Source organism: Ailuropoda melanoleuca, chromosome 7 (assembly GCF_002007445.2).
Source record: "Ailuropoda melanoleuca isolate Jingjing chromosome 7, ASM200744v2, whole genome shotgun sequence".
Classification (NCBI taxonomy): domain Eukaryota; kingdom Metazoa; phylum Chordata; class Mammalia; order Carnivora; family Ursidae; genus Ailuropoda; species Ailuropoda melanoleuca.
Genome location: NC_048224.1, coordinates 51,838,854 through 51,854,874, shown reverse-complemented (window position 1 = coordinate 51,854,874; position 16,021 = coordinate 51,838,854). Strand labels below are relative to the sequence as shown.

At 46.3% G+C, this 16,021-nt stretch overlaps 1 protein-coding gene across 1 annotated transcript in view; it reads right to left on the bottom strand.

Moving 5' to 3' along the window:
- The window catches only part of MVB12B (multivesicular body subunit 12B), a 174,148-nt gene that overhangs the window by 105,475 nt on the left and 52,652 nt on the right, over positions 1 to 16,021 (bottom strand). Inside the window, exon 4 of the mRNA XM_034663731.1 lies at positions 1,042 to 1,149. Within this exon, the coding sequence (XP_034519622.1) occupies positions 1,042 to 1,149 (108 nt within the window). The remainder of the gene's footprint in view (positions 1 to 1,041; positions 1,150 to 16,021) is intronic.

Genomic DNA, 16,021 nt, shown 5'->3' with positions numbered 1-16,021 from the left:
CATGTGATGGGGAGAAAGACTTATTGTTCCCCTTTCACACTTCTGAATGAGGATGTTTGAAAAATTTTTTTCTTTTTAAATCATAAGCATATATTACTGTCATAGTAAAATTTATAAAAATAAGTTAATAAAAAACATTCCTCCTCCCATTTTTTTTTTTTTTTNTTTTTTTTTTTTTTTTGCTTTAGAAAGAGACAATAACATTTAGGCCAAAAATAAAATGTCACCCCTGAAAATGAAAATCTGACCGCTCCCTGTTTGTGGCTAGGGAAGACAGGTGACCTTGGACAAGCATGAAAACTCTCCAATCTCAGGAAAGGAGCTAATACTTGGAGACTGTCTGAGGATTTTTAGAGGTTTATTTGCAGAGCGCCCAGGACAGGCCTCCCTCAGAGTAGAGCTGTGTAAATCCTCATGAAAGCTACTTTCCTTTTTTTCTAAGCCACTCATTAAAACATTCTGTTGGAAAAGCCTTAATAGATGGCTTTAAAATGTTCTATTTTATGGGCGCAAGAGTTCAGAACAGCATACTGAGAGAAACCTGCCCACGTGGTAGATACCTACCTGCAGAAACAATGAAATGTCAAACGTCACAGAGACTCAGGGAGAAAGTCAGTCATTTTGGAAACAAGGCCGTGTCTGGGGAAAGAGGTGATCGTGGAGTGTCCTTCCAGCTCTGCCTCTGTGTGCCGGCCAGCTTTAAATCCAGCTGCACCGGCAAACACTCACGTCCACACCAGCCTGTGATTTGTGACTTACAGGAAAGCTAGGCAAATGAGGGCTGGGAGAGAAATTTCCTGGTTCCCTTTTGAGAACACATTTTAATGGAATTCACTGTACACTTGGGTACATGGTTAATAATACTGTTAATAAATGAAACACGGAGCTAGCTGCTGATTCTACCCAGTTCACTGAAACCACAGATTAATATGGCAAAGAAAATAAACCACCACAACAACAAAAAAATAAAGGGGGGAATTTCAACCAGGCACATAAATGCCGTGTGCTCACTCAGCAAAGGGACGCCGCTACTAGACTTACATTTTCTTTGGAAAATGATCTCGTGAAACACAGGTATCTGGTAACCTTGGATTTAAATAAGCCGTCTTTCCAGAGGTCAGCATCCACACCATCTGCCGTCTGTGCAACCTGTACCGGAGAGACAAGAGGAGCGCAGGTAAGGCAGGCTGGAACCGAAGGTGTGCACGAGCAGCTTCTGCGAACCCGCGCCAATTAACACCGGCCCGAACTCTCACGGCGTCTCATTAGTTCATTTCACTAGGCACCGGGAAGAGACTTTCCAAAAGGGGAAAAGGGAGAGTGTGAAAAATACAACTTCTAAAAATATTGTCCCCAGGGAGGCCATTGATTAAAGACACCCTGACAAAAGTGCTTCTAATGAGAAAAGAGCAACTTTTGTTGCAATGGACCAAGAAGGGACTAGAGAAGTCAGCACATTCAGTTGCTCATTACACTTACTCGGGGGACGGTAGAGGGTGCAGAAAAAAGTCCAACGGGGTGTGAAATGCCACCTGAGAGGGGCACCACCTGCGGGGAGACGGCCGCGGCTGTCTGCTCCAGGACCCTGGGGCCAGCTCGGTGCTTCGTCAATGGGACTCTAGTGGGGACCGGGGGTGGGGTGCCCGGGAAACTCTCCTCGCTGTGTCCTCTCCCTACAAGCTCTGCGAGGGGTACTCAAGGTCAGAAACTGTCTCATGATAGAAAATAAAAAAGATTCAGCTCCGTGTTTATAGTCTCAGTAAGAAGCCATTTTCCCGTGCACAGCTATAGGGGTGTTCCTCTCCGAAGCACCCAAGCATGAAGCCAGCCTTGATTTGAGTCTTAAAGGACCTGTGTACTGGGCTGGGGCGGGGGGCCTCGTGCGAAGGTCCCTGCTTTGGGGCAAAGAGTGGCCAAGGGGACTGGAGAGCGGGAGAGAAGTGGCTGGACGAGGGCAGCACTGCCCCCATCTCCTTCCAGACTGCTCTATTCACGGCCTGTCGGGGCAGGCTCTCCTTTCTCACTCAGCAGCCCGACAGGACTGCACTACCGGCCCAGGGTCTGTGGCTGGCACCCCCAGGGGGCATTATCAGAAAGACGGAGGAAACAGCACCCCATTTAGGGATGAGCTCCCAAGCAGTTGACTGTCTGTCGTCTCCCCAGTTGTCCTTTGGGATGCAGTCCTTGATCTGACAAACTGCTGAAAGCACCTCTACGCTTTGCACAAAAACTACCTTGATTCAGCCCCATCCTGTGTACACGCCACACAGCGCACCAGTGGCCTCAGGCTGTCACATGGCAGGGCGGAGGCGGGCTGGGCTGCGCTGCCAGGACATCCCCAGGGCCCCCCACAGCCATGTGCTCTGAGGCTGCCTCAGAGAGGCCCAAAGGGCAACTGGCAAAAGAAAAATGCCTTTTTTCCCCCCTCCGAACTGAACAATTGTAAATTAGCAAATGCAACGCAGGAAAAAGAAAGGTCCTTATGCTACATTTGCAAATATGTTTGACCTGAAATCTGGAGGAGGAATGGTATGGGGATAATTTCAGGAACGGCTGGCTCCAAGTAGTCACCCCCAGAGAAAGACACGAAAGAGAAGGGCCTCAGCAGCACTTTTCCCCATAATGATCTCACATCAAGTTTCTTGGAAAACGTGAGATTTAAGGCAGTGGCAGCACTAACTCTCTGCCACCAAAGATCCCCTTTGTCGATTTTCTCCCGTGGATTCCATGTTTTGAAAGATTTTTGTTTCCCCATCTGTCCTTTTACTGTACTTCCTCAATTCTAAGACGTGGTCATTTGGGAATCACCCATGGATTTAAAGAATCACCCTTCAGGAAAAAAAGAACAGAATTTCAAAAGGTACAGATCTATTTTAAGATGTATTCCAATTTCAGAACCATTAAGATGTGAAAATAAAAGATGCTACAGGAATAAAGAAATAAGGGAACCTGTATGGTTTCTCCATAATAAATACAGTATTTTTTACAAATTAAAAAAAAATAGTCTGCAGAACACTGGAAGGCTGTGGAAACCCACGCCGGGACCTCTGAAGACGGAGCTGTCTTTAACCTCCCACCACAAAAGGAATGGAGTTCCGAAGGGCTCTCCCGGGTATTCGGTAATTCCACTGGGGGGTGGGTGTGCCCTAGAGCAACACTATTGTTTCCAGGGCTTGAAAATGATGGTTCTCTCTGCTCACCCCACTGCCTGAATTTTCCTTTTTCTGGGTGAGAAGACACCTCACTGTGATAAAGAGGCCGGGGCAAGCGTGAGAAGAGAAAAAGCTCGCAGCGGGCCTGCCCCTTCCTCAGAGGCCCAGGCAGTGGCAGTCCTCCAACCAACCGCACTGGAGAAGCATTAAAGATGGACAACCAAAGGTCCAGCTTTGACCTGAGGCCCAACTCACTTGCAAGGAAGTAGAACTGTGTAAGGCCCTCCAACCTCTACCAAGGGGAGGTGAGGAGGGTGGTGAGAAAGAGTGCGTGCGCGCGCGCGCGCGCGCGCNCGCGTGTGTGTGTGTGTGTGTGTGTATGTGAGCGTGCACGCTCGCACTTGTCTGGGCAGAGGGCAGAGGTGCCCAAAGCCTGGACCCACACAGGGGACGGACTGGAGCGAGGAGTGAGAAGGCCCGGGGTCCCAGCTCATCAGGGCACTAGGGAAGTGGGCCTGGTGTAACAAAGCCAGGCACTCCCAGCCTTGCCTTCCCGGGAACAATGAGGCGTACCCAGAGGCTTCTTTCTAATCCAGTCACATAAAGGTGTTTACTAATCTTAATTCTCTCTGTCCCAAATGAGACGAGCTACCTATCTCCAAGATACGCGATGCATGAGGCAGGCCGCTGTGCAGGCGCCCCTGCAGAAATTCACGTCTCAACTCTGACCACGAGACCCCAGCGGCCAGCCTCGGAGTCCGGGGGCAGGAGGGGCCGTGGGGAGGTGGGCCGAGGGCTGCAGGGAGAGGAGCTCTAGGTGCAGCACAGCCCATGAAATTAAGAGGCCGACTTGAACTTGACCCCGGATGGCTGAAGCAAGCCCTCTCCTCCTGGCGGCACTGTTTAGAGACGATGCACGCGCAGCGTCTGCCTTAGTGCGCACCAGGGAGCACCCACAAAGCGGGGGCTAACATGTCTACCCTAAAAATGAAGACATCTAGTCTAACATCGAACCAAAACTTTAAAGTGATGTCACGCGACATCAAGATTCAAAAAGTCCTCAACTGGGGCGCCTGGGTGGCACAGCGGTTAAGCGTCTGCCTTCGGCTCAGGGCGTGATCCCGGCGTTGTGGGATCGAGCCCCACATCAGGCTCCTCCGCTATGAGCCTGCTTCTTCCTCTCCCACTCCCCCTGCTTGTGTTCCCTCTCTCGCTGGCTGTCTCTATCTCTGTCTAATAAATAAAATCTTTAAAAAAAAAAAAGTCCTCAACTGCCACACTGCGGTTCAGCTGGTCCTCTGGGATTCCTTCCCCACCTCTGGGACTAGATTTGGTTTTCAAACACAAATTATATACGTGTGCAAATAATGTTTACCTGCCCCCTGCTATCCTGCCACTGGACTATAAGCTTCCAAATGGAAACGGCGATCCTCATCTTTCCCCTGCAGTAAGCACAGTGCCTGATACATATGGGCTCAATCAAAACTTGTTGAAGGAATGAAAAGAATCAGCCATTCAATCAGGAGGAAAATGTGAAAAGCTATACACCTTGCTAGCTCCCCAAGTAAGGTAATCTCAAAAAATATATTTTTTAGATTGTATTTATTTATTTATTTATTTGTGAGAGAGGGGCGGGGAGGGGAGGAGCAGAGGGTGAGGGACAAGCAGACACTACACTGAGCGCAGAGCCCAACATGGGGCTCCAACCCACAACCCTGAGATCGTGACCTGAGCCAAAATCAAGAGTCAGATGCTTACTGACTGAGCCACCCAGGCATCCTGGTAATCAAACCCTTTAAAATGAAGTTTCCAGAATGTAATCCCTTGAGCTGAGTGTATTCCCTTCAGAATCCCCACTCTGTGAGGCCACATACCCATTTCAACAATGAGGTCCTGTATTCTTCTGGTCATCTTGTCGGTACCCTGCCCTGCTCCCCAAATCACTGGAGTATGCCCAGTGCTGCCGCTGTGTCTCCAGAGCATCTGTTACGGGGCTTCACACGTGCACACACGCACACACCCACACGCATACACTCTCTCTGACACACACACACACACACTCATTCTTCTCTCTTATACACACTTGCCCTTGTGTGCCCACCCTGTCTTTCCAGCGTCTCCCTGGGTACAGGAGCTGTCTCTGGGGAGGAGTAGGTGGGCAGTGACAGACTGAACACATGGGTTTGTCTCCCTTCTCTGCCAATATTCTTCTCAAATGACAACCATGTAGGGGGAGAAGGTACTAACCCACTAAAATAAAGAGCAAGAGAAGAGTATGATGCAAGAGAAATGCCAGCAACAGTCTGGAGATGTGGACAGTGAAAGGCTGGGCTTTCGCAGAGTGGAGGGGGTGACATTTAAGGACCTGGAGGGACGAATGATCTGCCCCCCAGACCCTGGGCCCCAGAGCCACCAGACTCCATTGGAGTGAGGGTGGGGGCCGTGGGTGGGTATGGGTGAGTTTTGAGCTGAAATTGGAAGATCGGAACAAGGTTTATAAGCACAGCAGTTACACTCCCAGATCCCCACCCCCATTTCAGATGTATTTTCTGCAGAAATGGAACCAGTAAGGCTCAGGACTCCAGAACACCAGGAGGATGTAGACTCCAAACTGAAAACAGGGGGGTAACTGTGACTGAATCGTGGGCCCCCTCCCCTGCTACCACCAGGCTTATCCTCCTTCCTACTTCTGGCAGCTGGGGAATCCCTGAATGCTGGATATCGAAGGATTTGTCTCTGGTGACACTAAAGAATGCCAGAGAGCCGATCAGCACACCCAGACTCTGGGGGTCTCCTGCTACAAAAGCTGCTTCCTGGCTACATCACCCTGTGAGCCGCCCACCAGCCAACAGGCCCCGCCCCCATCCCCAGCGCTCCAACCTCACCAACTAGTGCCTCGCTCTTAAATATAAACTGACAACAAAGGACCACCAGGTGCTGGCGGTAAGTCTCAAATATGAAAGGCGGTCCAAACTAGAAAAACAGGCATTTGAAGGTAGCACAGGCAGTAGGAGGAAGCAAAGTTAAGGAACAAACAACCAAAACTATAATTCATATAACTGCAACCACCAAACAAGAATGGAATATTGTGAAAAAAAAATTCTAAAGGATCAATTTGAGGATAATAAAAAGAGCCTAGAAATAAAAATGTTGTAGATAAAATTAAAAAATAAAAAAAGGACCCCTGGGTGGCTCAATCAGTTAAGCAGCTGCCTTCGGCCTGGGTCATGATCCCAGGGTCCTGGGATCGAGTCCCACATTAGGCTCCTGGCTCAGTGGGGAGCCTGCTTCTCCCTCTGCCTGCTCTGCCTGCCGCTCCCCCTGCTTGTGCTCTCTTGCTCTCTGACAAATAAATAAAATCTTGTAAAAAAATTAAAAAATAAATACTGGAAGAGAAAATTGAGGAACTCTGTCAGAAAATAAAATATGAAGATGAGATAAGCTATAGGAAAGAAAAAACTTTTTAGGCTGAAGGATCAGGACAACATCCAACTAATGAAATCTACAGAAAGAGAAATAAAAAAAGAAGGAAGAGAAGGTGAGTGTCCATATTAAAGAGGCCTTGAGTGTTCTAGCACCGGGAAAGAAAAAGTCCCAAAGCAAAACAAGAGAATCCCACCAAATTTCAGAGAAATAAACCATTTCTAAAACTTCCAGAGAGAAGCTACATACAAAGGAATGCAAATTGGAATGCATCAGACTTCTTGATAGCAATGCTGAACGCTAAATAAGACAAGAGAAAAACGTCTTTAAAAATCTGGGGAAGGGGCACCTGAGTGGCTCAGTTCATTGAGCATCTGCCTTCGGGTCTGGTCCTGATCCTGGAGTACCGGGATCCAGCCCCACACTGGGCTTCCTGCTCAGTGTGGGGTCTGCTTCTGCCCCTTCCCTGGCTTGTGCTTGCTAGCTCTCTCTCTTTCTCTCTTTCTGGAATAAATAAAATCTTAAAAAAAATAAAATTCTGGGGAATTCTGGAATTCTCTAACTAAACCAATTAATTGTGAGGGCAGAATAAAGACCTTTGCAGACGCGCAAGGAGTTAAGAGGTTAATCTCCCATTGGGCCTCTCTTGGGAACCTACTGGAAGAAGCAACAACAAAATTGGGGATGAAATCAATGAAGAGGAAACCACAAACCCCAGGAAACAGATCCTGCACAGGACGCGATGAGAGGGGCAGTGGTGTCCCCAGCCTAGACGCAGCGCAAGGAAAAGAAGAGAAGGCTGTGGAGGGCCATCTGCAGGAGGAAGGGGATAGGACAGGTTTTGGAATTGTGCTTAAGCCCTGGGAAGAAATACAGACGAGTGCATGACAGATGTACTGGAGCATTTAGAAAACTAAAAACACAGGCATAAAGCTGTTCAAAAACATAACTTGTTAATTAACTAAAAATTTTTTTTAATTTAAAAATGTAAATGTAAAAATCAATAGGCTGGTATGGAGGTTCCTCCGAAAGTTAGATACAGAGCTACCCCATGATCCAGTAATCACACTACTGCGTATTTATCCCCAAAATGCATAGACACTGATTCAAAAGGATACATGCACCCCAATGTCTATAGCAGCATTATTTACAACAGCCAAGATATGGAAGCAGCCCAAGTGTCCACTGACTGAATGGATAAAGAAGATGTATGAATGGATAGAGAGATAGATATAGATATAATGGAATATTACTCAACCATAAAAAAGAATGAAATCTTGCCATTTGCAATGCCATGGATGGAGCTAGAGAGTATTATGCTAAGTAAAATATGTCAGTCAGAGAAAGACAAATACCATATGGTTTCACTCCTATGTAGAACTTAAGAAACAAAACAAATGAGCAAAGGAAAAAAAGAGAGAGAGACAAACCAAGAAACAGACTCTTCAGTATAGAGAACAAACTGCTCGTTACCAGAGGGGAGGTGGGCGGGGGGGATGGCTGAAACAGGTGGTGGGGATTAAGGAGGGCACTTGTAGACAGCAACTAGTGATATACAGAAGCGTTGACTCACATATATGTTATACACATGAAACTAATTAAACACTGTGTATTAACTATACTGGAAATAAAATAAAGATAGCTGGGAAAAAATTTAAAAAATATATTTAAAAATTCGAATATAGGGGCGCCTGGGTGGCACAGCGGTTAAGCGTCTGCCTTCGGCTCAGGGCGTGATCCCGGCGTTATGGGATCGAGCCCCACATCAGGCTCCTCCGCTATGAGCCTGCTTCTTCCTCTCCCACTCCCCCTGCTTGTGTTCCCTCTCTCGCTGGCTGTCTCTATCTCTGTCAAATAAATAAATAAAATCTTAAAAAAAATAAAAATAAAAATAAAAATTCGAATATAAATATCAACAGACACCTACACAATTAAGCAAATGAAAGAAACAAGCCAATGACTAATTCCAAGAAAATGAAAAGGTTGTATGAGAGAGAAAAGCTACCCCCAGTACATGACCTGACAGAGTCCTACTCTGTGTTTGCCTTGTCATATGTAAACACTGACAACCAATTTACCAAAACTTGTGATGCTGCCTGATGGGGAAGATTATAAGAAAACTGAATGTGTAGGACAGGTAAATCAAGAAATAAGCAGTATACTCAAATTATTTAGAAACATGGAGATACAGTACGGAAGTGAAGAAATCTAAGAGTTGAAAGTGACTTCCTCTGGCGAGTGAAAAAAGGAAGAGACAGGCTGGAGGGTGCTGCATGGGTCTTACAAGCCTTTTGGAACTCTTTGATTTTTTTTTTTTTTTTAAGTAGGCTCGTGGAGCCCAACATGGGGCTTGAACTTGCAACCCTGAGATCAAGACCTGAGCTGAGATCAAGAGTTGGACGCTTAACCAAATGAACCCCAGTACACTTTGTTTTTTTAACTGTAAATGTATCACTTTGTTAAAAGAAAAGTGAATTTAAAAAAATTGGAGAGCTGGGAAAATATATCATGGAAGATCATATGGGAATGTATTTTTCCTTTTAGGGAAACCCCCACCATCAGGGATGTTCTGACAGGTGCATCATGACCTCAAGGCCAGTTACCTCCTCGGTGCGTTCCCAAGAGAGCGACAATGTCCAAAGCCGTGTGGACGGTGGATTCTAGCCTTCTCTGCTGCTCGAGTCCACAAAGTTACTACCTGGGGGAGTCCTGTGAGTGGTAGCCCCCAGTCCTGCAGAACCAACCACAGGACCTTATACCACTTTATACGCGTCTGCATTCAGGCAAGGCCCCGTGTTTCCACCGCATTCCTCTGCTTGCGAGACACAGAAGTGCTAGAGCTCAGCCGTGAGACGGAGGGTGGGGAAATGGAGTGAGAACCAGGACACAAGCCCACAGAAACCAAGAAAGGCTGGAGCAAGCAGACCTCAGCGAGAGACAGGGCTTCTGGTTCACTGGAGGGCCAACACCCGGCTCAGGGCGGGGGGAGTGCTGAACCCCGATGCCACAGCACCCTGGCACACAACTCGCCTGTGCAGTCTGCCGCTCCACGGCCCCCACGCGCTGCGGTTCGAGGAGCCAGCGCTCACTGTGCACATTCTGCGGGCCAGGAGCCTCTCCAAGCGTTTGATTCGCCAAGTCATTAGTGTAAGCAATGCATTTACACAACAACACTAGGAGTTACGGTGAATCATAATCAGTTGCTCTCTGATTTTATAGGCGGGGAAACTGAGGAACAAAAGGGTCTTGGCTCAATCAATTATGGTATGCCTATCAACAGAATATTTATTCAGTTCTTCAAAAGGATGAAGTATATTTATAATTATGTCCATGATATAGTAAGTGGGGGGAAAAAATCTTCCCACCAAGAAGCATATGAGAGAACTTAATACGCAGCTCTCACAAAGCAGCGGGGGAAGATGAGCACTGCAGTCAAGAAACGGACCGTGGCCATGGACTAGCAGTTCTCGGAAGCAAGATGAACAGCCAATGAACATGAAAATGTGTTCCACCTGGGTAATTACTAAATTCAAGCGCCAGCAACAAGATGCTACTTTCTTTGTCAAACTAACGAAGACATACTTTAAAGGGGAAAGATGGCAAGCGTCGGAGAGGCTAGGGAGGAAAGAGGCGCCCCGCCTGCTGCTGGAGGAGTATCAAGTGGTACAACTTTGGGTTAGATTCATTCGGTGCTGCGTGTCACAGGCCTTAAAAATAGATGCACCTGGGGCTCCTGGGGGCCTCAGCTGGTTCAGCGGCCAACTCTTGGTTTCAGCTCAGGTCAGGAACTCAGGGTCCTGGGATTGAGCCCCATGACAGGCTCTGTGCTCATCGGGGAGTCTGCTTCGGATTCTCTTTCCACCCCCCACCCCGCACTCGCTCACCCTCTCTCTCTCAAATAAATAAATCTTTAAAAAAAAATAGACATGCCTGTGACCCAGGAATTGCTCTCCTGGGCCGACAGCCTAAGGCAATGATGGGGTGTGTGCACGAGAGGGCAGGGACCGTTTGTTCATTCGTACTGAGCTCCTGGGTGCCCAGCTCTGATCACAGTGCAGACGACAGACAGCTGAACAAGACAGACCCAGTCACCAACCCCACAGGGTCACAGTCTCCGTGGGGCAAGACACACAGTAAACACATAAACAAATATGTAAGATAATTTTAGAGAGGAGTAAGTGCCTTGTATAAAATAAAATAGGGTAACGGGAACAGAGGCTGAAGGAAGAGGCTGCTTCTGGTGGGGTGACCAGGGAGGCCCTCTCTGATGAGGTGCCTCAGTGCTGATACCTGGGGGACAAGAAGAAACCGTCTTGTGAGATCTGGAGATACAGCCTTGCAGAGCGAGGGAACAGCTACTGTGAAGACAGGTGGAAACCAGGCTGATGGGTTAAGGGGACAGAAAGGGGGGCTCTGTCACCACAGCCTGGTCATATGGGAGGAGTGTTATCTATATGTCCCTTGGGGCACAGTGTTTAAAGGCGAAAGTGGGGAATGATAAATTTCTAACCATTAGAGAACATCCTTACAGTGGAAGACTTAGCAGCAGGAAACAATTTTGAGGACACATATCTAGGAACATGGAAAGTTCAGGGGGAAAGACAAAGTCACAAAACGGTTTACATAGTACAATCTCATATTTTGTTTCTTAAAAATAATCTACATAGAAACAGATCTAGACAGATGTAAAGCAACGCATTAACCACTGTTTGGTTCTGAACAGTTGAGATTACAGGTGTTTTTTGGTGTTCTCTTTCTTAATTGAGGTATAATCAACATACAACGTTGTATTAGTTTCAAGTGTATAACACAGTGTTCGATATTTGTCTATATTGTGAAGTGATCACCACAATAGCGTAGTTAATGTCCCCATCATCACAGAGTTACAGAAATTTTCTTCTTTTGAGGTTTAGACTTTCAAACACGCAACACAGTATTATTAACTCTAGTCGCCAATCCCCATGACTACTGTATTTTAGAACTACAAGTTTGTTCCTTTTGACTCTACATAGCTTTTATAATAAGAAAAACAACAATCTTTTTAGACTTCATTTGATGGGGTGAGAAATAACGATCTATCGGATGTAAACTCGAGAAGCACTTTGTAAATCAGCTCCCCATCTGAGCTGCCCGGAGAGGGGCTGCGTGGTAAGTCCTTAAAACTGTCAGCGCTTCCTCGGTGTCAGCACTGAGTACTCCTTGCCCAATGAGAGGTTCTCGAAGACACCACAGCGAACCACCAGGCTAACTACCAGACTGGTTAACCCATTCACACCCTGGTGTTTTAAGGGAGCCCACCCACAATTCAAAGATGTTATCTGGCAGACACAAAGCGATCAAAGGGGCCAGGAAACTCTGCAGACATTCCAAAGGGAATATCTGGCCGACGCTGTGAGTAAGAATGAAGTTCAAAGGGCTCTCGATGTGTTAGATCATCCACTGTGGAAACAGACACTTGGCCCAGGTCAGACAGTGGCCAAGCGTGAAGTCGTTTCAGCTCTCAATCAGAGCAGTTTGGGCACTGCGTGGAGACGGGAAGCCTCAGTAACCTCTCTTCTGTAGCACTAACAGGAGGTGTGCCCGAAATGGTTCCTAAAACTCTAAAGTGAAAAGAGCCATCTGACTGATGATGAGTCCAGAAATCCTTGGTTGTTGTTTGGTTCTGATTTCATTTGCATTATTTTATCATTTCGTATGCTGAACGGACAGCTCAAGCCCACCACAGATTTTCAACTGAAATGTCTTAATGTTTCTTCACGAAGAGACTGCTCCATCTCCCTTAGTCTCTGCAATTTCCTGCCTCCCTGGCTTTTCTCTTGGGGTTCCCTCTGGAACCTCGTGGTGTGGAACGTTCTTATCACTTTGAGCCTGGCTGAAGGAACCCTGCGCCTGCCAAGCCTCCCTTGGCAGAAGAAGCTCATTCTCTTCTTCCAGGATCTTCCCTTTGCTTCGGCTTCTTCCGTGAAACCTTGAAGATGGAGAAAACCACAAAGGAAAGTCCTCGGAGTTTTGGAGTCAGGTAGATTGGAGTTCAAGTCCTGGCTTTGCCACTTACATACCAGAGTTTCCCAGAAGTCTTATTTTTCCTTTCTGAACCTCATCAAAAAATGAAAATCATAATACTACCTAACTCATGGGATGCTCTGTGACGACGAAAGGAGAGAAAGCCCAGAAAGTCCTCAGCCGTAATGAGATACCGCTTCATACCTGCTGGGATGACTATACTCAAGAAGAAAGACAGCAGCACATGTGGACAAGGACGTCGAATCCGAAACCCTTGTCCGCGGCTGGCGGGACGGTAACGGGGACCAGCCGTTTCAGAAACAGTCTGGCAATTCCTCAAAATGTTAACACAGAGTTGTCAGCGGATCCAACAATTCCAACCCTAGGCAGAACCCCAAGAGAACCGAAAACAGACATCCACACAAAAACTTGTTCACAACGCTGCTAGCAGCCTTCATCATAATCGCCAAAAAGGGGCAACAACCCAAATGTCCACCAGCTGATGAATAAACCGACTGTGGTACAGCCACACCGTGGGCTGTTTCTCAGCTGTGAGAAGGGGGTGAAGTACGAACACCTGCTGTGACATCGAAGCACCCAGACAGCAGGGCACTAAGTGAAGGGAGGACAGCGGGGTGCTAAGTGAAAGAAGACGGTCACAAAAGGCACCTATTGTATCACACCCTTTGCATGAAATGTCCAGAAAAAGCAAATCCACAGAGTCAGAAAACACACTGGTGGTTGCCAGGGGCTGGTGGGCAGGGGGAAATGGGGACTGACTGCTAATGGGTTTAAGGTTTCCTTCTGGGGTAATGAAAATATTCCGGAACTAGACAGTGGGGAAGGCTGCAGAGCTCTGTGAATACACTGAAAACCACTGAATTGTTCACTTGTAAAGGGTGAATTTTATGGTATGGGAATGATATTTCCATGCAGCTATTATCTTTTAAGCTCTCTGCATAAGACCTGGCACGTGGTGGACACTGAGAAAAATGTTAGCTCCTTAGAATTCTTACTGCTCCTTTAAGTAGGATTCTATTTTATTCAGTAGGCTCTTTTTCAGAGTACCCAGCACAACGCCCTGCTGGTAGTACACAATCAGGTATTTTCCAACTGGCTGAATGAATAAGGAAGAGAGTCTATGGTGAGAAAATGCACAGAGAGTAATGCTGGCACACGAGGGGCTACACAGACACCCTTCTTCATTCTACCTGCTGCACAGCTGCTGTGACTCCAGCAGGCACGGAGAGGACCGGTTCCTGAGGCTGGGCAGGGTGGAAGAAAGCAAAGGCCCCTGGTGATACCCCCCAGAAATCAGAAGCCCGGCTCTGCACCTGCTAATGGGGAAAGGCAGACACAAAGGGAAATCAGTTCCTGGAGACTCGTGAGGCCAGGAGCCGGAAAGTGGGATGTCAGTGTGGGCAGGGCACTTGGCTACATCAAAGCGGGAATGTCCTCTCCATTCCTGGTCATCAGGAAAGATGGCCCGGGGACACAGCCCTGGATCTCTGCAGACCCCATGGAAAACAGCAGCAGGTTTCCTTGGGGCTGGCTGGCACCCACGCAGAGGCGGGCTTCTCTCTGCCACAGACAATCTAGGACAGAGCTGTGGACGACACAGCAGTGGTCAAGCATGAACTGTTCAATCAAGACCATTTAGACATCTGTGCATCACCGTGAAACAAAACACAGAACTAGAGCTCTAGCTCCCACAAAAATAAATTTCGGGTGGATCAACGACTAAAAGAGAAAAGCAAAACTTTAAAACTTTTCAGAAAAAAAAGTGAAAAATCTCTATGATGTGAATAGAGGAAATTATTAACGAAATAGACACATGTGTAGGAAAAATTCCATAAAAGAGAAGACGGATGAATTTTACTACTTTAAAAGTTAAAACGTCAGTTCTACAAAGGACACTAAAAACAGTACAAAGGGAAGACTCAGGCTGTGAGCAATGCGTAACTGGCAGTGGATTAATCTCCAAAATAAATAAAGAACTCCTACAAATCAATGAGAAAAATAATCCAAAAGAAAAAATGACATACAATATGTAGAAGCCATGGGAGAAAATGTCCAACCCTTCTAGGAAATGCAAATTAAAAATGACAACGTTCTATCGTTCAAGGCAAATCACTGACTAAATGGTAAATATGTGACAAAAATGAGTGGGGCACAAACTGGCACAGCCACTGTGGAGAACACAGTCACTAAATTTAGTGAGGCGACAATGACCCAGCGATTCCAACTCCGAAGCTGTTCCCTAGAGAAATCCTTAGCATAACGATGTGAAGGTATTACTTGCAACCCCATTTATAATAGTAAATTATTAGAAACAGCCCAAATCCTTGTCAACAGAGGGCTGAATAAATACGTCACGGTATATTCATGCATCAGATATCGATACAGCCTTGGAAATACATGAACTAGAGCTGTTAGGTATCAGCAAGAATAAATCTCAAAAACAATGCTTAGCAAAAAAGCAAGTTGAAAAATATGTACAGTATGATAATAGATTCCATATGAATATCGTCTATACAAAGTTTGAAAACAGGAAGAAGGTACAGGAGTGATAAACACCAAACTTGGCAGTTACTCTGGGTAAAGGAGGGTGCATGGCCTGGAGGGGGCACAGGCACCAATCATATTTTATCTCTCTTATTGAAAAAAAATTTCACATAAACTTAGCGAAACATTAATACTTGAAAAAGCCGCATGTTTCTCTATGCCTTTCTTATATATAGCTGACCCTTGAACAACATGGGTTTTGTGGGTCCACTTCCTTGCCCATTTTTTTGTGATAAATACGGTATGGTACTGTAAATGCATTTTCATTTTCTTATGTTTTCCTAATAACATTTTTTTTTCTCTAGCTCATTTTATGCAAGAATACAGTATGTAATACATATAACAAAAAACAGGTGTTAATCAACTGTTCATGTTATATCAGTAAGGCTTCTGGTCAACAGGAGGCTATTAGTAGTTACGGAGTCAAAGTTATGTATGGATTTTCAATTGTGCCAGTGTGTGTGTGTGGGGGGGGTTGGCGCCCCTATCCACCTTGTTCAAGGACAACTGTATATGAAATGTTTAGTAATACAATTTTTATTTATTTTATTTTATTTTAAGATTTTATTTATGTAGTGAGAAGGAGAGAGCAGGAGGAGGGGCAGAGGGAGAAGGAGAGAGACAGTCTCATGCAGACTCCGTGCTGAGCACGGAGCCCAATGCGGGGTTTGATCTCACGATTCTGAGATCATGACCTGAGTTGAAAACAAGAGTCGGACGCTTAACCAACTAAGCCATCCGGGTACCCCTAGTAATACAATTTTTAATTTAAAAAAATCAGGTCATAGACCCCTTAAGAAACAAATGAGTGAGGCTTTCAAATACTTGCAAATGTGCACAAGGAGGAGAGTTGCCAGAGAAAACATAGACACCTGGTT